The 21,956-nt window shown below is 34.3% G+C and overlaps 1 protein-coding gene across 2 annotated transcripts in view; it reads left to right on the top strand.

Moving 5' to 3' along the window:
- Positions 1–9,189: 9,189 nt before the first annotated feature.
- The window catches only part of LOC126827982 (GRAM domain-containing protein 4), a 35,300-nt gene continuing 22,533 nt past the window's right edge, over positions 9,190–21,956 (top strand). For both annotated transcript variants that reach the window (XM_056102198.1, XM_056102199.1), the window contains exons 1-6: positions 9,190–9,346; positions 11,746–11,888; positions 13,390–13,567; positions 18,871–18,994; positions 19,942–20,069; positions 20,496–20,658. In XM_056102198.1, coding sequence (XP_055958173.1) covers positions 11,763–11,888; positions 13,390–13,567; positions 18,871–18,994; positions 19,942–20,069; positions 20,496–20,658 — 719 coding nt within the window. In that variant the 5' untranslated portion in view covers positions 9,190–9,346; positions 11,746–11,762. The remainder of the gene's footprint in view (positions 9,347–11,745; positions 11,889–13,389; positions 13,568–18,870; positions 18,995–19,941; positions 20,070–20,495; positions 20,659–21,956) is intronic.

The raw sequence follows: 21,956 nt of genomic DNA, 5'->3' as shown, positions 1-21,956 counted from the left end.
AATTTGTTTTCAGCTCCGTTCTCACAGCAGGATTTTCTATAGATTGCTCCCAACAGCAAGGTTTTTCTTTAGATTATCCATCATATCAGGAATTGTGGTTAGATTATTCATCAGAGCAGAATTTTTCTTTACATTATTCATCAGAGTAGATATTTTTGTTAGACTATAGTTTAAAGCAGAATTTTTCGTCTGAAAAGCCATTACAGCAGAATTTTTCGTCAGCACAGCCACTACAGCAGAATTTATTTCCAGATTGGTCCTCATAGCAGGACTTTCTATAGACTGTGTCCCAACAGAAGCATTTTTCTCTAGATTATCCATACAACAGGAATTATGTTAGATTATCGACCACAGCAGAATTTTTCATCAGAATAGCCATCACAGCAGAATTTATTTTCAGATTGGTGCTCACACTAGGACATTAAACCCCATTAATTCATGTCCAGGTCGTACCTGATCTGTTGGCCTTTGAGACGGGGAGTAACTCTTGTATTATGTCTTAATTATCATAACTAATAGTGTTACAGAAAAAAATTCGGCTACACATTATTTCTTTCCATCAGAGGAGCCATGGTGGCTCAATGTCCAACCCAGTGTTGACTGACAAAGGTGATCATGATATGATTTTCCGGTGTTTTTCCCCCTTGTGAATAGTTTAGGAGGGGGGCGGGGTGTCCGTGTACACGTTGGAATTTGAAATAAGAGTATTCCGCAGGGCCGCTGTCTGGTCAAAATTTAAATCATATCACACTGCATGATGTATACCTGGCTTAATAATCCCGGTCGGTGCAAAAAAAACCCCCAAAACTAGGACGTTAAATCCCATTTTAATTCTTCTCAACAGATTGGCCCTAAATGCAGCACTTCCCCATACTGCAGAAAACGTTGTGGCCTAAATTTGTAAAAGGAAAGAGGTATACGCTCACATTTTGCAAGAGATGGGTAGAGAACAAGCTAAAAACAAAAACAATTTTTTAACAATCAGGGGCCATAATCCAGAAAGTTATGGTCTGAAATGCGCAAATATCAAAAGGGACTTATGGAATAAAAGATATGTTTTAAGTTTTATCAAAATCGGATAAAAATTCTGAACTCTAGAGAGTCCATAATCATTGTATTACATACTTATAAACAATTTGCGTGCAAAGAACGGCCATTTTGTCGGTTAGTTTCATTTCGATTTTCCCGAAATTCCAATTCAACCTTCATTATGGTGGTAAGGTGATATATCTAAACGGTTATTAAAATCGAAAAAAATTGTTACCTCTAGAGAATCCACAAGCTAAAAATGCGATTTTTCGACCAATCAGGGGCCATAATCCAGGACGTTACGTTCGGATATGTGTGATTATCAAAAGGAACCAAGATCTTTATGATAAAAACATATATTTAAAGTTTCATCCAAATCTGATGAAAACTGTGACTTCTAGAGGGCCCACAACCTTGATATACCATAATTTTACACTATTTGCGTACAATTTTTGTCCAATTTTCACGATATTCAGTTTTTTTTTCTGATTTTCATGAAATTCAAACTCAACCATCATTAGTGTATAACTGTAATATATTCACACGGTTTTTTAAATCGGATAAAAATTGTGACCTCTACAGGGACCACAAGCTCAAAACGCAATTTTTCGTACAATCAAGGGCCATAATTCAGGAAGTTACGATCCGATATGCACGAATATCAGCAGGAACCAAGAACTTTGGCTTATAAACATGCATTTCAAGTTTCATTAAAATCGGATCGAAATTGTGACCTCTAGGAGGATCACAATCTTGATATACCAGATGTTAACACTATTTGCGTACAAGGGGCGGCCATTTTGTCCGATAGTTTTGGTCCGGTTTTCAAGAAATTCAAACTCAGCCATCATTAGGGTGTAACGGTGATGTACTAAAAGGTTTTTTTTTTGTAACTCGGATAAGAATTGTGACCTCTATAGGGAACACAAGTTAAATCTTGATATACCAGATGTTAACACCATTTGCGTACAAGGGGCGGCCATTTTGTCCGATAGTTTTGGTCCGGTTTTCAAGAAATTCAAACTCAGCCATCATTAGGGTGTAACGGTGATGTACTAAAAGTTTTTTTTTTGTAACTCGGATAAGAATTGTGACCTCTATAGGGACCACAAGTTAAATCTTGATATACCAGATGTTAACACCATTGGCGTACAAGGGGCGGCCATTTTGTCCGACAGTTTTGGTCCGGTTTTCAAGAAATTCAAACTCAGCCATCATTAGGGTGTAACTCGGATAAAAATTGTGACCTCTATAGGGACCACAAGCTAAAAACGCGATTTTTCGTAAAATCAGGGGCCATAATTCAGGAAGATACGATCTGATATGCGCGAATATCGAAAGAAACCAAGATCTTTGGGATATAAACATACATTCCAAGTTTCATCAAAAGTTTCATCAAGTTTCATTAAATCAGATAAAAATTGTGACCTCTAGGGGGACCACAAGCTAAAAACGGGATTTTTCGTACAATCAGGGGTCATATTGAGGAAGTTACGATCCGATATGCTCGAATATAGAAAGGAACCAAGATCTGCAGGTTATAAACATGCATTTCCAGTTTCATCAAAATCCGATCAAAATTGTGACCTCTAGTTTGTCCACATGCTAAAAACGTGATTTTTCGTACAATCAGGGGCCATAATCCACGCAGTTATGGTCCGATACATGCCAATATCGAAAGGAACCGAGATCTTTGGGTGATAGACCTTATTTCAAGTTTCCTCAAAATCGGATAAAAATTGTGGCATGTATAGACAGTCCACAAACAAATTGTGGACGGACGTCCGCGTGGACGGACGGACGGACGGACAGGGCGACGACAATATACATGTACGTCCACATGAAAATGTGGGCGTATAAAAAGGGTGATTTAAACATGTATAACTTTATTTTTCATATTTGGTCAACATACAATTTGCCTCTTGACAGACAATATTTATTATGTTCACCACAACAAATACTGAGGAATCTTTCAACAAAATGTTGCATATAAATTGTCGGGATTACAAACACGATGTTGCAATTCCGGAGATATGGTAAATATAACACTTCCTTTGGTATTGCAAATGCAGAGTTTTTCTTGAATCTTCTTTTTAATAGTTTTGTACAAAGAAATTCAACTGATTGGAATCCCAGGGCCTGAAAAAATAATGGTAAATATTCTTCTTTAATAAATGAATTTAGTCATAGTGGACATAAATTAACTAAAATTACAAATTACCACCACTATCTACCATCAAAGTATCAACAAATTGAAGACAGTTCTAGTTGCAAGTTTACAACACAATGTCATGAAGTTTCATAAATACACCTCCACTGGACACAAACTGGGTCATTTCGGGACTAACATATAGTTCAATTTTATTTCAATAATTCGCTTGCGCATTGGGAGTCTTTTGCAGTGGAAGGAAACCAGGAGGACCCGGATTTCAATAATTCGCTTGCGTATTGGGAGTCTTTAGCAGTGGGGAAACCAGGAGGACCCGGAAAACCCCAAGATAGGCGAGTCTGAAAGATACTTTAAACGGTTTATGAGATATGCTTTGTAAATGAAATCTGAGCCGACAAACCTAGTACTATGTTCGGCGCAGAATAATAAGAGTTTTACAAGTACAAGAAATTACCTTATGGCTGACAATGTTAAATCCGAAGACACTTTTATGCTTTTCTTTTCTCAGGACTGCACGCCTAAAATGTCAACGATTGTTATTGTCAATATTATATACATGAAATAAACTTAAATGGGTTTTAATTTCCAATTGATCTAATAAAAACAGGCAAACGCCATCCAATGAGCTACGAAGGAAACTTTGCCTACTCTTCCATCGAATTCCAACAGTCAAGCGTTTTTAAATGTGCATGCCAATATGTACAAGGACTTGTTTTTTTCTGCTATCCAACGATATTGCTATACTATCATGCCCTCCGTCCTACACCACGGAAAATCCACATGGACTTTCTCAGCCATGGATGGCCATGTTAGCGAACCAACACTTTACTCACTGAGACATATTGGGCCTCCCAATATTATAGAGAGAGAGAGAGAAATGGGGTTTAGCGTCCACTCGACACAAACTAGGTCATTTCGGGGCTAACATGGTTTATTTTTATTTACATAATTCGCTTGCGCGTAGGGGTCTTTAGCAGTGGGAGGAAACCGGAGGCCCCGGAGAAAACCCACGAGGTTGGACAGGCGACCCTACTCCTTGCCACGTACAACCGGGGATTCGAAACCACGCCAGTCGACTCAATGACAGACTTTATGATACAGCGCGCGCACGCTACCCATTCAGCCATCCAACCCCCCTCCAATATTATAGAAATGAAATGAGGTATAACATCCTACCGTACTGCTCTGACTGGGATAATGAAATTTTGTCCAGACAGCGGCGCTAAGGCTTACTCCTGTATCCAATTCCAACTGGCAAGGAACTTTTACGTGCACGCCAATGGGTACTTTGTCAAATACCATTTACATACCAATTTCTACTTTGGCATTAGACTTTTCAATAGACTATCAGAGCAACATACTGAAGAAGAAATCAAAATAGAAAAAAAATTAAAATGTAAATAAATGTAGCTTTATTTATAAAGATGCATTATGTTACTTAGACTAAAGCTAAATTTGCTAAATGCAGATCGTTACATTTATTCACTTGCCAAGTCCATGGCATTATCAACTCCCTAGTCCCTAGACCCATCAGCCATGACCCCTGTCGATAATAATACAGCGCCACATCACAGTTGATATCTTGATAACATTACAAATTAGGTGAAAATAAAAATAAGTTGGACTTTTAACGCCTTATGGCCACTCTTCAAGTAATGGCATACCATACCATGGCATATTACTTATGAAGACCTACTCAGAAAAAAATGCCAACATTTGAACATTGTTTTTTTGTTACCAGGCCTAGGCTAGACATCGAAACATCAAAAATAAAGTTTGTTCCATGAGTTCTGCCCGAAAAGCCGACAGATTTACAATTCGGATTGGACTACAAGTTTGGTAGTTGCAACTAAGTAATTTTTATTACACGAAATCGCTTAAATGGAAATCACATTTTGACTTGAGCCATTTGACGGACATTGATTTTGAACACAAAAACACTACGAGTACGAATCTAAAATGAAAAATGTAATTTGGCAAAATGAAATGAAATGGGGTTTAACGTCCTACTGTTCTTCTTAGACTGGGCTAATGAAGATGGGCATACGCCATACATTGTGCAATGAGGGAAATTTTCCCCGAGCAGCGGCACTATGCCTACTTAATTAGGCTACGGTATAATATCGAATTCCAACTACCAAGGGTTCCTTTACGTGCACGCCAATGTATAGACAGGACCTAGGTTTTTCGTCCCATCCGAACGACTAGACAGTTGTCCTTGTCAGGCCCTCCGTCCAGCACCACTGACAAGGGGAAACCACGTCGGAAAATCTAGATGAACTTTCTCGTTCAATGACTTGTTTAATCGAATTAAACATCTTGCCCGACTTGTCAAAACGGTATCGCCATTTCGCTGATGTTCAGAAAGTGACCTTCACCGATTATGTCAAGGCGTGGTTATGCTTCTTAATTCCGGCCTACAAATACGTTAGAATTTCTGCTCAGCTAGCTATTGGTAGCTCCTCCCCATTTTGGTATTTCGCTAGGCGAGATATAGATAGCATCAACCTTTACTTGATGGTTGTGTGAACACCTCTATTGTAAATCATAATTATTATAAGAAAATCAGATTAACGTGTCGCAGTTGTCGGTTCGGGTAAAATATAGTTTGTATACATCAAAATTGGATAGGTTTATTGTAACAACCTTAAATTCTTTATCGGTCTTTGTTTACAAATTAGGACGTTAAACTCTATTTCATTTTGATTTTATTTTCATTTCGTTTGTTTACAAATTAAAATAGTGGCCAAGGCCAGCTTTTAGAAGAGGCCCTGTAAGTAATATCACGAGATATAATTTCGTTTTGTCGCGTCATATGGAAATGAGTTACTCGTGTCTGATTAAGACGGCCGTTTTAATCGCGACTATATCTGTCTCCGTTTTGAGGGTGCCTTCGGGCGTTTTATTGCACAAAATGTTCCCCACTGATCCGCAGTGAATATTCGCTTGGCCGCTACAATCACTGACAAGGATGACATCGATGCGACTTAATGACTACAAAATATTAACTTTTTTCTTTCGACAAATTAAATTCTGAAACATTTTTTTTTAGTATTAGAAAAATAAATAAAGGTGTTTGAAGTATATCTTGATAAAAAATATTACATAATTAGCGTAAATAGGTACAGAAAATAGTACGCGGAGGCGTAAAATGGGTAAAACGATATAATTCTGCCCGTACCAGTTCATATTACTACGTTCGATGTAAACAACGCACGTGTGACCATCAATTTGACGTTTTTTTCTGTTTGTTTACTCTGAATTCTTTCAGACGTACATTTTTTACCGTCTAATCTGATTGACCTGCTCGTGTTTGTTTACAAGCCACAGAAGTAATCTTTTTTGGCGTTATCGATGCCATCTTGCTTTGTTGGTAAACATTGAGATGTGACGTCACTCTTAGAACTACAGCGGTCTGACCTTTTAAAGGTCAGTCATCTTGGACAGAGATAAAAGACGGATGTCGCATTAGGTCTGTAAAACAGATTGAAAATGCTCATGTATACACAAATAAATGAACCATTCGGTATTACCAAGAAGCTTCGTAGACCTTTCTTTTCCATAGTAATACTTTTATTCTCCCTTTCCATAGTAATACTTTTCTCGTTATTTTTTTTTTTTTAAAAAAAACCACAAAAAAACGTGTGTGAGTTTGTGCGAACAAAGCACAGACAATCAATTTCTTATCCATAGCTGTACTGTATTATGTATGGTTGGTGTACCTAAAAAGTAAGCATGTAAATGTTCCTGAAGCAACGACCCCGAGTTTTCCAACATCCCCTTCTAACATGGATGAGTTAAAGCGATATCAAGCCTTCTATATGAATATGAAAAGTATGATGCTAAACCCTATTTCATTCCGGCCCGGGGGGTTGGATGGCCGAATGGTTAGCACGTGCGCGCTGTATCATACGGTCTGTCATTGAGTCAACTGACGGGGTTTCGATTCCCCGGTTGTACGTGACAAGGATTAGGGTCGCCTGTCCAACCTCGTGGGTTTTCTCCGGGTACTCCGGTTTCCTCCCACTGCTAAAGATCGCTACGCGCAAGCGAATTATTGAAATAAAAAAATAAACCATATGTTAGTCCCGAAATGACCTAGTTTTTGTCGAGTGGATGTTAAACCCCATTTCTCTCTCTCTCTCTCATTCCGGCCCTGGCAACTTACAAGGGCAGTTATCTAGCCTACCAGGGCTGGGGTAATGGTAATGGGTAATGGTAATGGAATGTAATCATTACATTTTTTAAGTAATGGCCATGTAATGAGTAATGGAAGATTTCAAAAGTAATGAGTAATGGAAATGTAATTAATTACATTCCAAAAATCATGTAATGGTCAATTACATTTCAATTACTTTTCAATTACATTTTATGACAAATATAAATATTTCCAATATGACAAGCCTCAAATTTTATAGCACCAAAGAAGTAATTAAGTGTATCTGACACAAATCTAATTCATTATAATTCTAAAAAAGGAGAATTAAATCAGTTTTAAAAAATTATAAGAAAAATAAGTAGGCATTAAACATTTTCTTTTATTACTTTTTATGTAGGAACCTTTTTTAGACATGTAACCTAAGAAGTGGATTTCTGATAAGATATATATTATAATCAAAGATTAGTACTAATTTGCAGCCAATCACTCAATCAATCAATCAATCAATCAGTCAGTTAGATTAAAAGACAATAAATAGTGACAAACCAAACAATGACCTTCAAGTATCTCATCATTTTATGGTTACTTAAAACTAATATATATTTTGTTTTAGAGTCATGCTGAATAATTTACCATTTATTATAAAATATATTATAGAAAAACTATTTGGACTGATTAAAATTTTTAAAAAATTACTTAAAAGAAAATACAGTTAATTAACTATAGTTTTGATTCATTTTTCAAGTCATACAGTGAAAATGTCAGTTTTTGTCACCACTGCCCGTCACTATAAAATTTGCCTTGATGTTATAATTGCTAGAAATAATAATTCATAAACAAATATCTATTAAGTGAATCAAGGATTAATTTGAGTTTGATTTTGTAGGTACATCATGGCAGAAAAATAATGTTGTCTTTTTAATTTTTATGAAAATGTTTTTTTATTTATATAGTCATAAAGTAATGGGTAATGGTAATTAATTACTTTCAATGTAATGGGTAATGGTAATTAATTACATTGCTAAAAATGAGAAAGTAATTGTAATGATTACATTTAAAAAGTAATGGTAATGGTAATGTAATTAATAAGCTAAGCCTGCTATCGGATGGGACGAAGAACCGAGGTCCCGTTGCACATTGGCGTGCTCGTAAAAGATCTCTTGGCAGTTTAAATTTGATGTAAGAGTAGGCCTTAGCACCGCTTCCCGGGCAAAATTTCCCTCATAGTCATAGCACAATGTATGGCATATGTTCGTTTTCATTATCCCAGTCGGAGCAGAACAGTAGAACGTTGAACCCCATTTTATTTCATTTCGATAGTGAAGGTAAAGACGGTGCAACTGGGTGTTTAAACGCCCGAATATTGCCGACCGAACAATATTATTAGTAGTTGCGATAATCCAGTCCTTTAGATGTTGGCTTTGAAGTCTGGCCATAGAACTGTACTGATACGATCCCAATCTATTTCACAGAGTATTACCAATGTCTTCTAATAGTAACTCTGAAAAAAAAGATGACTGTCTTCAACACATGGCGTCATATCACGCGGCGTCAATCATTGGCTCAGTGGCACGTGCATTGTTTACATATAAGACGTTACTGATTCGAGCAGAATGGCGCCTTTTACTCATTTTAATACCCATTTAAACTAAAATAGGGAATAATTTTTACCTGCAAATACTTCAAACGTCTTTATTTATTTTTCTAATACATAAAAATAATGTTTTAGAATTGAATTTGTCGGAGGAAAAAAGTTAATACGTCATCCTTATCAGTGATTGTCGCAGCCTAGCGAATATTCACTGCGGATCAGTGTGATACGATCCATGGTCTGGCTTATAGAGGCTACTTTTATGAATCACTCGGGTTGTCAGTATACAGTTTTAACTAAGGTTATGAAAATTGAAAGCTATCGTATCATCAGAGTGGAGCCGTTTGACGCATATCTTGAAGTTATCTTGTAGAGCTGTGTAACACTGTCATCGAAGGTTTTCATAATAATAATTATTGTTCATAATCATTCAATCATTATATATGTAGAAACGTTAGGTGTTTACTTTCTTCTTCTTGAAGTTCTAGTTCTACTTCTAAGTTCGACTAGTTCTATCTGACTTTACTGACAGGGACAAAGGTTTATTGACATTCGACAGAATAGATCTACTAGGCCTGGATAGGTTCAATATATGTCAATCACCCATAAATGCAATCAATGAATCGCTCTATGTTTTGCATTTGCCACTGATTTTATCACGGTTTTCATTCACCAAAGATGACGTTGAACTGATTTTGTAAACGAGGATTTTTTTTTTTAACAGACCCGATCATCGTTTGAAACGTTCAGATTGTAAATGTAGCCTATCCATTGACGTAGTAATTACTAATATACATTATTCATTTGATTGCATTATGGTTAACTTAAAGTGTTTGATCATTACTTATTTTGAGGGATGTTAAAGTACCGTAGCTAATTAGTCTCTCAATATCATCAAAAATCTTCCACATTGAATTATTGAAAACATAAGTTATGTGTCAATTCAAATCAACATTGGTCTTGTGATCTTACAGGGAAAAGATATCAAATATTCAAGACAAAATAAACATTTTACCATTGCCATTTGGAACAAGGGACTCGTGCAAAGAACAGCGCTAGACATATTCCACAAGTCATGTCAAATGGTGACGCTATATTCTTATCTGGAGAGCATGCGCAATAAATACTACATCGGTGTAGACTGGAAAAACCAGACGCTAAAGATTGTCATTCACATGAGACTTCTGGCGTATTTCGCCGAACATAATTTAATTTGAGGGATATTTTGACCCCTAACATTGTAACAAAAGAAATATCTGTTCAAAAATGGTTGAATTCTGTTCAGTATTCAGCATCCATCACTGCCAGTGATATATAAATGGGATATGTTCAAAAGTCAGCGACACCTATAATTACAGCGAAAATCTTTGATTAGCCTCTTTTTAATCCGATTGAAATTAAGCTGTGAGATTAGATTATTTATCATTGATATTTGTTAATTAAATGTTACCAATTTGAATACGATACATTTTAGTGTGGATAAGCTGTGAAAATAATAAAGTTATTTTAAGCTATGTAATAGTGAAAAATGTGAAGCGGTACCCTAGCTGTAACTACTGTTAGTCATTTGATCAACCATCGGCACCTTAATTATTTTATTAAGTTTACAGTACCAGTATAGCAGAACAATTTCACAATCGTGTGGCAGTGGTTTTCAATGCCCACGGGCCCCACACAAGGGTAGTCTTAATTTCAGACTATTTTACTACATTTTATTAAATTGCCTAATAAATTAAGAAAAAAGCCTTCAACTGAAACATATTTAATAATTGTAGCTATTAAGTATGATTTTAATGTAGGCGCTTTGACTTATGTTTGAGCAGATAGATAAATGTGAAAACATTGTAGGGGACCACAGAGCACTAAAGGAAATTTCTTTGGCAAATCAGTGTTTGCGAAAAATGAACAATCATACATGGCCTCTCAAGAATTAAGGAAATTTATTCTGATGAGCATGTCTAAGAGAAAAACTGATTAAATTAGTAGATTTTCATGAGGAAAGTAGTATTTATTTACTATTGCTGCCTGGTTAATCATATTCAAGCCCAATCTAAGGTGCCAATGAGCTGAAGTACTCTGCCGTGATATATTTTGACAAGATATCAATTACTTACAGGGTACATAAATGACATGTTGCATTTATCCTTGCTGTGTAAGATGTCCTTTGATCTGTGCACATTTTATTTTGTACTTTGTAATAAGCGTTATCATACATTAGTTGATGAATTATTAATTTCAAATTTTAAATACTTGGTCAGATTGTTAATAGGATTTTGCTGGGGCACAAGGAATCATTGTCCATGAAGTTTTAAAAATTTGGTGGTTTATGACTTGCTACTTGTGACTTAAAGGCTCGATGCATCATTTGCGTTGTTGGTAAAATATCAAATTTCTCACGGCTTATTATGTACGCAGATTGATTATTTAACATTTAATTTAGAAAAAGAAATCAAAATACTAAAGCTAGATTATTTCACAACTTGGATTCACTCAGATTTGAACAGGCCTATCAATTAGATTTTGCAAAACAATAAAGATGGCTTTAGACTTGTTATATCGTGTTGTCATCCATCAATAAAAAGACTTGTAACTTGTGATTGCCAAATGTTGGAAATGTAGGCAGGTGTTATTGACAGATTGCAGTTTGCAATTGATTCCTATGTTACTGAAATAACGTTCAGAGGGTTTAATGTATTTAATGGATGATTATATTACATTTTAATTATGCATATTCCCATTATACAAAATATTCTAAGAACTTTTCTAGAAATTTCCAATTCATTGTGATATTTTCAGATTTCTATGTTAAAGAAATGAGCTTACGTCAAGCATTAAGGTCACGTTTCAAAGGTGATAAGCCAGATTCTCCAACTTCTAGCAGAAAGTCAAAAGATTCAAAAACTCTTCCACTTCCTGTAGTTGTTAAAGAAGAGGATGAAGTAAGCTTATATTTTTTCAATTAGTATTGACCTGATTTTCTGAAAACAAGAAATTATTAATATTTTGTTTTTTGCTTGTTTGATTCAGATTTCAGATTATTTGTCATTACACTTAGTCAGTATTCATGGTATAAAAAACATCTGTATAATTATGGTAATTGCACCAAAGAAATATGTATTATATAAAAACTTCTGTTGTTTCACCATATGGGGCTGTTATACAATTAATGCCAATCTGGATAGACTATGCTTACAATGTACCAGTTCTGATGCTATACTTGGAACAAAGTATAATATTAAAAATCAATATGTCTCACTGTATTGTAAGAACAAGATTATATTTATTTTACACGCACTTAGTGTATTTTGATTACCAAGTGTTTTTTTTTTAAAAATAGATTGGGTAAAACTGAGTTGATGGTAATAAGGGGTTAAAAAAAGATGAGTCTTTAACCAATTCTTAAAACAGTTGATACCATGAATAGGCAGTCAAGAATAAATCTCTCAATTTGGCTCATGTTTACCACTTTCAAAAGTGTAGAAAATGGAGGAATAACAGTACATCCATTTTCACAACAAATACTTATGAACCATTTTTTTTCATATTAAAGAAACAAAATGATTTTCTTGCCTCGATCTCTCAGCCTATATTGTGTCGGCTTCAACTAAAACGAATAAAATAGTGTCATAATTGTTTACAAGGAAATTCTTACGATTGGCTGAGATGAAAAATGAAATGCACTTTGTATTAGATGTACATGTAGGCAGGAGACATTGTCGACTGGTGGACTTCAACAAAAGTTTTCATTGCATGAACTCTATACACAAAGTCAAAACAGCCAGTTAACATATAGTTGACAAATAATGCTTTTTTTTCAATACTAATTTTCATTTGAATGGAATCACTTTTGGGTGGAGTTTTCAAGACTGATGATTTTCATAATTGGTTAAGCCTCAATATATATATTGAAATTAAAATATACCTGGCAATTCTTGCTACATACTGCCCTATGATTATGATTAATTGATATGACAATACATGCCTTATGGATAAAATCAATTTAAAGACATAGGTTTCTAATTCTATGTATGTACATGGAAACTGCTCAATGTAAATTTTTGTTAATTTCAGCACCCTCTCCTTTAAAAATTTACAAATATCTGATCTTAATTTAAACTGTTGCCCCTAAGGACAGGTCCCCAGAACCCCATTTTGGTTTGGTAGTATTTGCTACCTTGACAGCGCCCGAAATATGATTTTTGTTCTGACAGGCATGTCTACCATATATAGTATACCTTTTTGAAATGCGTACCACTTTTGCATATTCACATCGTTTTCATCAACTATCTCAAATGCAGCACTGTTGGTAGCAATGTTGCCCCTGAAAGAATGCTGAAATATGTTTATTTAAAAAAAGCACTCTGAACTGAGGTCCCACTCTAAATAGAAGAACTTTCCAGAATTCATCTTTTATATCTGTGAATTATACTTTGTTTTTAGACAGATTATAAAGATGATGATTGTCATTCATTCCAATCAGCGAGTTCTCTCAGTCCCTGTTTTCCGAGCACACCTGATGGGGAATTTAAAGATCTGCAAGAAAAAGGCATATTCGAACAACAGTTAACACAATTACAAGAACAACTTGTAGCAGCCATGATAGAAAATCAATCTCTTCGTAAGTTCTTTCTATGTTTTACAATCAGTGTCTAGAAGTCTACAGTGTCAGATAACTCTATTTCCTAGAGCTCCACATTTTAAATATACATGATGAGCTGGCCATTTTTGTTTTAATAGTTTAAAAATAGATAATGAAAAATAAAGTTATGAGAGAAGTTATGAATATTTGAAGTTTTGACAAGAACTAACCTAAATATTCTAGATAGTCAAATAACATTTATTGCCAAAATAATAAACAAAGTCTCGATTTTCGGTTTTCAATTGTCAAGCGTTATGAGTGGTGTCCTTTTATTAACGTTTAACGAAGATATGGCAGACATTGTATAATCCACTGACTAACTTAGTCATCCAATGGTTTAGAGAGGTGATTATGGGCTTGTTATTTGAATAAATGTATAAATAATCATTTATATAACATTTGACGCGAGTAAAATACTTTTTATACGCCCACATTTTCATGTGGACGTATTATGCCGTCGCCCCTGTCTGTCCGTTTGGACGTCCGTCCGTCTGTCCGTCCACAATTGTTTGTGGACTCTCTACAGGTCACAATTCTTATCCGATTTTGACGAAACTTGAAATATAGGTTCATCCCCAAAAGATCTCGGCTGCTTTCGATATTGGCATGTATTGGATCGAAACTTCATGGATTATGGCCCCTGATTGTACGAAAAGGTACGTTTTTAGCTTGTGGACCCTATAGAGGTCACAATTGTTATCCGATTTATTTGAAACTTGAAATGTAAGTTTATAACACAAAGATCTTGGTTCCTTTCGATATTCGCGCATATCGGACCGTAACTTTCTGAATTATGGCCCCTGATTGTACGAAAAATCGCGTTTTTAGCTTGTGGACCCTATAGAGGTCATAATTTTTATCCGATTTAAAAAAACGTATTATTATATCACCGTTGAACCCTAAGGACGACTGAGTTCGAATTTCGTGGAAATCGGCCCAAAACTGACAGATAAAATGGCCGCCCTTCGTTCTCAAATAGCGTAAAAATAGGGTATATCAAAGTTGTGGACCCTATAGAAGTCACAATTTTTATCCGATTTTGTTGAAACTTGAAATGTAAGTTTATAACACAAAGATCTTAGTTCCTTTCGATATTTGCGCATATCGAATTGTAATTTCCTGAATTATGGCCCTTGATTGTAGGAAAAATCACTTTCTTCTTAGCTTGTTCTCTATCCATCTCTCGAAAATGTGGGCGTATGCTGCCTGGCAGCCGCTGGTTATTTATGTAAAACCTAATTTTTTTGTGCGTTTTGCTACACTTGACAATATAAATCTGTTTGTAACCTCTTACTACATTGTATAACCAGGGTCGACACCATGGCAGATTATCCTGTAGTCTAGAGCCCCATTCTTTTAAGAGGCATTGTGATCTGTGAATAAAATAAAAGCTGTGTGGTTTTTGCTGCACTCGACAATACATCCAGCCTTTATCAAAAGATATAAAATCATTAAAAACCTAGCTATCTAGAGACCAAAGATAATATTATTTATGGATATGACACAACATACATGTTACAATGGATAGATGTTATTACTATGTATGGTATTGATTTTATCACATTATAACCTCATATATGAATATTGGAATAATTCCAAACGTTCAATACTGCATCTAGACATGCAACACATGGCTTTGTATTTGTTTTAGATTAAAGGCCCTTCTTAGAGTTTTAAGTATACAACTTCAAAATTACACGTCTTAAGATGCATTTTGCAAGAGCTAAATCTGTCTATTGCGGATCTTTTTTCGAGCTCTAAATGTTATATCAGTTATTATGTAGACATTTCTTCTTATGACAAGCCCATAATAATCTCTCCAGATTGTTGGATGGTTGAGATGTTGAATGGATTAGAACACCTGCATCATTTAATAATTAACATTAAAATGAATAATCAAGACAATTTTTATACGCCCACATTGAAATGTGGTCGTATATTATTGTCGCGAAAGTTTATATCCGATTGACTTTAAATTTATACACAGTGTTTAAGGTCATGAGACGAAGAAGCATATTGATTTTCAGCGATTTTCGATAATTACTGCCAAAGTTATGGCCCTTGATCACTTTGAAAAATCTTGTGGACGCTCTAGAGGCTAAAGATAATATCAGATTGACTTTAAATTGATGCACAGTGTTTAAGGTCTTGAGACGAACAAGTATATTGATTTTCAATGAATCTTTATGACTTGAACAGCTAAATCCATAATGTTAAAAGTTTCGTATACTAAACGTTAGGATGGGGCAGAACATTGTTTATGGCCTTGATCACTTTGAAAAATATTGTGGACGCTCTAGAGGCTAAAGTTAATATCAGATTGACTTTAAATTGATACACAGTGTTCAAGGTCATGAGATGAAGAATCCTATGGATTATCAGCGATTTCCGATAATTACTGCAAGAGTTATGGCACTTGATCACTTTGAAAAATCTTGTGGACGCTCTAGAGGCAAAAGTTAATATCCGATTGACTTTAAAACGATACACAGTGTTTACGGTTATGAGACGATCAAGTATATTGATTTTCAATGAATCTTTATGACTTGAACGGGTAAATCCATAATGTTAAAAGTTTCATATACTAAACGTTAGCATGGGGCAAAACTTTATAAAAACCAAACAAATTCTAATGGTTTTCTGATAATTACTTAAAGAGTTGTTACTCTTAATCAGATTTTAATGTATTATGAATGTTTCATTACCAAAAAAAGTAAAAATATGCGACAACTCTTGTTGACTGCCCGGACGATATAGCTGCTGTGGGCGTTTGTTTCGTTGCCTGGCATCCTATCTTTAAACTATCATATCAAGATCGACTCACTGTAAATCTTTCATAATGCATCTTTAATGTAATTAATACTTTCTAATAACATCATTTAAATTAATCCATATATGTTATTGATTTTGTGCTACACAATGATATAATAAAGATAAAAATATGTTACTCTATTATTGTAGTCTATTTTATTACACCAATTATATTAAATTTCAAGAATATAATATATCCTGTTTTAAACAAAATGATGTCGTGCTACAGTATATTATAAAAATAGACTACTTAGGATTGCTCTATTGTTCAGAGATTTTAAAATTTTTTTCAAACTTGCTGTGACTGTGAACCCTATTTTAAGTCATTGTGTTTCATTGGTTTTGTCATTAAAACCTTTTAATCATTCAACAAGTCAGAGATTTTAGTATTATTTTTGTAGTTAGTGCCCTTTTCAGAAAAACATTGTATTCAGAATACTTTTCAAACAGTAAATTGCTCAAAACCTTGTTAAACCGCTCAGACGTTTAAGCTGCTGGTAGACTGGGTATATATTTTGTTGTTGGACAATCAAGTTGTCATTTTTGTACACTAGCTAACAATACTGTTAAAATACTCTCTTAGTCAATGTCAGGCGAAAATTACTATTTAGAATGGATATCACTGAAACAGGTCCAAAGGGTTGATATTACCAGTATATATTTTGTTCCAGTTTTTATATGCCCACATTGAAATGTGGTCGTATATTGTCGTCGCCCCCGTCCGTCCGTCCAGCATCCACAATTGCTTGTGGACGCTCTAGAGGCTAAAGTTAATATCTGATTGACTTTAAATTTATACACAGTGTTTATGTTCTTGAGACCAAGAAGCCTATTGATTTTCAGCAATTTCCGATAATTACTGCCAAAGTTATGGCCCTTGATCACTTTGAAAACTCTTGTGGACGCTCTAGAGGCCAAAGTTAATATCCAATTGACCTTAAATTAATACACAGTGTTTAAGGTCATGAGACAAAGAAGCCTATTGATTTTCAGCGATTTCCGATAATTACTGCCAGAGTTATTGCCCTTGATCACTTCAAGAAATCTTGTGGATACTGTAAAGGCCAAAGTTAATATCCAATTGACTTTAAATTTAAACGCAGTGTTTAAGGTCTTGAGACGAAGAATCCTATTGATTATCAGCGATTTCCGATAATTACTGCCAGAGTTATGGCCCTTGATCACTTTGTGACGCTTTAAAGGCTAAAGTTATCATCCGATTGACTTCAAATTGATACACAGAGTTTAAGATCTTGAGACGAACAAGTATATTGATTTTCAATGAATTTTATGACTTGAACAGCTAAGTCCATGATATTAAAAGTTTTGTACACAAACTGTTAGCATGGGGCAGAACTTTATAAAAACCAAACAAATTCTAATGGTTTTCTGATAATTACTTCATGAGTTGTTACTCTTAATCAGATTTTAATGTATTATGAATGTTTCATTACCAAAAAAAGTAAAAATATGCGACAACTCTTGTTGACTGCCCGGACGATATAGCTGCTGTGGGCGTTTGTTTCGTTGTCTGGCATCCTATCTTTTATGATTTTAAGATTTTATAACTATCAGTAATGTGGCATTTGATAATGAGAATTTATAATGTCAAATCATAGAAATGGCAATCCAATCAGTGTCGGGATAACTATTGCAATGGTTATAGTTGTTGACCTGCTCAAATTTATATACAGTATGGTTTCAGTACTTCTGAAAATTGATTCTCACAAGTTATAAACACAAACCTGCTTGACAGAACTACACTACATGTATCCGTGGACTAACTAATGGACAGACCTGGGGTCAATTACTATCAAATTGAATAAATTACTGTTACTTATATGTTTTAATGATTCAATTATAGTAACATAATATAATCAATTAAATTACAATGACTGCCATGGTTTAATGATTCAATTATAATAACATATTGTATAATTAAATTACAATTACTTTGATAATTGTACTCGATTAAATTTTATGATTACTTGATTAGTTTGCACACATTTCCCTCAGGTAAGACCAGTCTCAATATGAATTCTTCTATGAATTAAAAATTTGTTATCAGTTACAACTGATTACAGATTAGGATAGCCCCAGGTCTGCTAATGGGAGATGTAGTTATTTTACAACTGTTAGTAGTATTGCTCTGTTAATAAGAAATCATATTTAATGGTAAGTTATCCAGACTACATTTTTTTTTAAAAAAAAAGCAGAAAATTGTATAGTATTTAGGTGAAAATGATCTTGTCTGTTCGCGAAACAAATATTTATATATATATATATATATATGTTGAGTGGTAATTTGTGTGTGACAATGTCTGTTACAGCTGCCTAATTATGTTCTTGCTTATTTTGTGAGATAATTTGTATTTGATAAAGTCGGTGACAGGTGCCTTATGTCCAGGCTTGGGTGTATGTCTTGTTTACGCTTGTGAAATGTGGTATTCATCAATGGAATTTATTTGCAGGAAACGAATTAGAAATTATCAACAAAAAACAGTCTGTATTTGAACAAATTAAGCATCAGTTGGAATCTGAGAAAAAAAAGAACAATTTATTAGAAGCAAAGATCAAAGATTTAGATCATAAAAAGTAAGTAATTTCATATTTTTCAGAGAAAAATTAGGTTATGACTGTGAATCCACCATTCTTGTACACTTGCTTTGGTCATAACATTTATACAAAGATAAGATAATTTTAAAATATATTAAAGTAGCTAAGTCTCTAACTAAATATCATCCAAAGTCTTACACGTTGAAAACACAAATTATTTGTCAATTCAAATCAACATAGATGTTGTGATCTTACCGGGAAAAGGTAGGCTTCTGATATCCAATATTTAAGACAAAATAAACATTTTACCATTGGTACACGAATCGTGTACCATAGTGCGTTTCAGAGTCATTTGTAACAAGGGACCAAAAAGAACGAGGCTAGACATATTCCACAACTCATGTCAAACGGTGACGCCATGGTAGCATGCGCAATAGACTGGAATAGCCAGATGCTAGGAATTGACATTCGGGTGAGACTCATGCCGTATTTCGCTGATTTGAAGATAGAGTCAAAACGGAAACAATTGAATGTAAATCAGTTTATATACAATTAGATTACATTATTATATGTGTTGCAACCCATTTGTGTCAATTTCTAGATCTCAAATATTAGTAATTTAGCTCCGTTTAAATATAGTGTAATAGTGCCTATCCTAACCTTGTGGGTGTTCTCTAGAATGTCCTGTTTTGTTTCCACTGCTAAAAATGCCTGCTTGAAAATGAATTATCGGAATAAAATTATACTATATGATACTCGCGAAATGACCTAGTTTGTGTTTGGTGACGGCTAAACTCCATTGCTCTCTCTTGTACTCTCACATATTGCCAACTGATTATTTGATGGTTGTCATGCGAGGAGGTAAGGGAAGTAACTATATTGACATTTTGAGATTTTTAGCTGATTAACTATTTAGTTATGAAGCAAAATAGTTACTAGAACTGGTACATGATATTTAATTAAACTATTAACAATATATTTTAAAGGTCATTACATGGTATTAGTAAATCAAAGAAAAAGAATACTGATGGTGCTGGTAAGTCAAATCTATCTGTGGAACCAGCCATAGATATAGCATCCGATTTACAAGAAGAAGATGTTGTTTCCATTCCAGGTTTGGACTTATATACGTATAGATGGGGATCTGCGATACAAAAAGTTTCTAATTGTTAAGCAAAAAAATGAGTTAATCTACCTTTATCTTTTGTATAAAGACATTTTTGTCACAAGAATGTGGTAAGATAAATACCTCGATTCCAAACTGAAAGAAGGCAACATTAAAACTTTTTTCTTTCAAATGAGGTATTATGACATAAATGTGTATTAATTTGAAAACCCATTTCATATAAAATATAGCAATCTTATGTACTTTCACTTTTATTTTTGTTTTTATGTCATTATGGTGGTTAGTTATCGTCACAATAAGTTATCGTTACTCACATAATTGAAGAATTTCAAATAATTTACATAACCGTGTTAATCTGGAAATTGCCCTTTAATCTTCTCTTAGGTGTTGATCTGAATGTTAAATGCTTTTCAGATGGTGAGTTTGAAAAACCTGCTGTCAAATCTCCCAAATCATTTAAAATGAGATTATATGAAGGTATACTGAAGAAAGTATATGAGGTTATAGATGATTTTACAGAAGAGATGGATTATGTACATGTGGAAAATACAGAAGCTGATCCTTTAACAGGAAAAAAGTAGGTAGCAGTTAAAGGAAAGTTCAACCATTGCAAACTCTTTAATTTTTATTTATTATCTAATATGGAATTATTTTCCATAATTCAAAGCCGAAACACAAATTGTTTCATCTTATTATTAACAGATTAACCGGCCAGTTCTGATGTTATGAGGGTAACTGTCTTCAGCTTTTAATAACCCAAAACAATGCATGTTGTTTAACAAACATGAAACCAACAACTATCTTAGTACTCAACTAGCATACACTTGATTTTGTTTATAAACAATGACCACATTTGGTGTCTTAAAGACAAAATGATTTGTACTTGCATTGTGAAAAATATTTTAATATTAGATAATGGATATAATGGATAAAATCTGCAACAGCTGAACCTTTCCTTTAACATATTATACAAGCTTAAAAAAAAGAATTGTTAATTTATTACATAATGTAAATAAATATGTTAATACATGGGGGCGGACACCTGGTGATTTGTGTGAACAACAAAACTTGTGTTTCCTGTTTGTAAAACTGTGCTTAGGCTACACAAAATAAATGTCTTGTTTCTCGGGCAACTGACAGCTGAAACTGTAGGGGGGGAGGGCGTTTTTTTTGTTTTTTTTTACCTCATTTCTGGCTAGAGGGTGGTGCAAAATATAATTTGGCTATTGTTGAAAATTGTTGGGGCGGGAGGGCGGCCTTGTATTTTTTTTTTTTTTTTTTTTTAATGAAAAAGTCATTACTTGTCTACGGTTTTGCTTTCAGTTATATATTATACATACTTAGAACATAAACCCAAAAATCAAGTCTACTCAAACACTGAACACTGACTGAAAGGAAAATAATTTTCCATATTTAATTCACGTAATGTAGCTTACTAATGGTAATGGTGACAACCATAATTGAAATTGGTTTAAAATAAAATTCCGTACGACTATTAATAGCCGTCCATAATAACGACAAGAGTAAGCCTCTGTCAGCATGTGTATCAAAAGTAATCATCACGGTAAACGACACTTAGATCTAAATCTAGTATCGCTGGTTTATAATGATTGACCTAATTCCAACCAATGCATGTCATCGGGATTCGGGAAATGACTGTTTCTCAGGATATTCGTTGTGTTTCTCAGGATATTCGGTGTTCTATCTGGGGTTTATATCGAATGACTATTTAAATTTAACTAACAACTGGTCAGTAAAACCATCAAATGTGTAATCCAATTATTATTTTCCGGATTATCAAAACTACCGTTAAATGTGCTAATGACCCAGATTCTGACTAAGGTATGGTGACTATCATCGTATCGTATTCGTAGC

The sequence above is a fragment of the Patella vulgata genome, chromosome 7 (genome assembly GCF_932274485.2).
Source record: "Patella vulgata chromosome 7, xgPatVulg1.2, whole genome shotgun sequence".
Lineage (NCBI taxonomy): Eukaryota > Metazoa > Mollusca > Gastropoda > Patellidae > Patella > Patella vulgata.
This window is presented reverse-complemented; position numbering and strand designations above follow the sequence as displayed.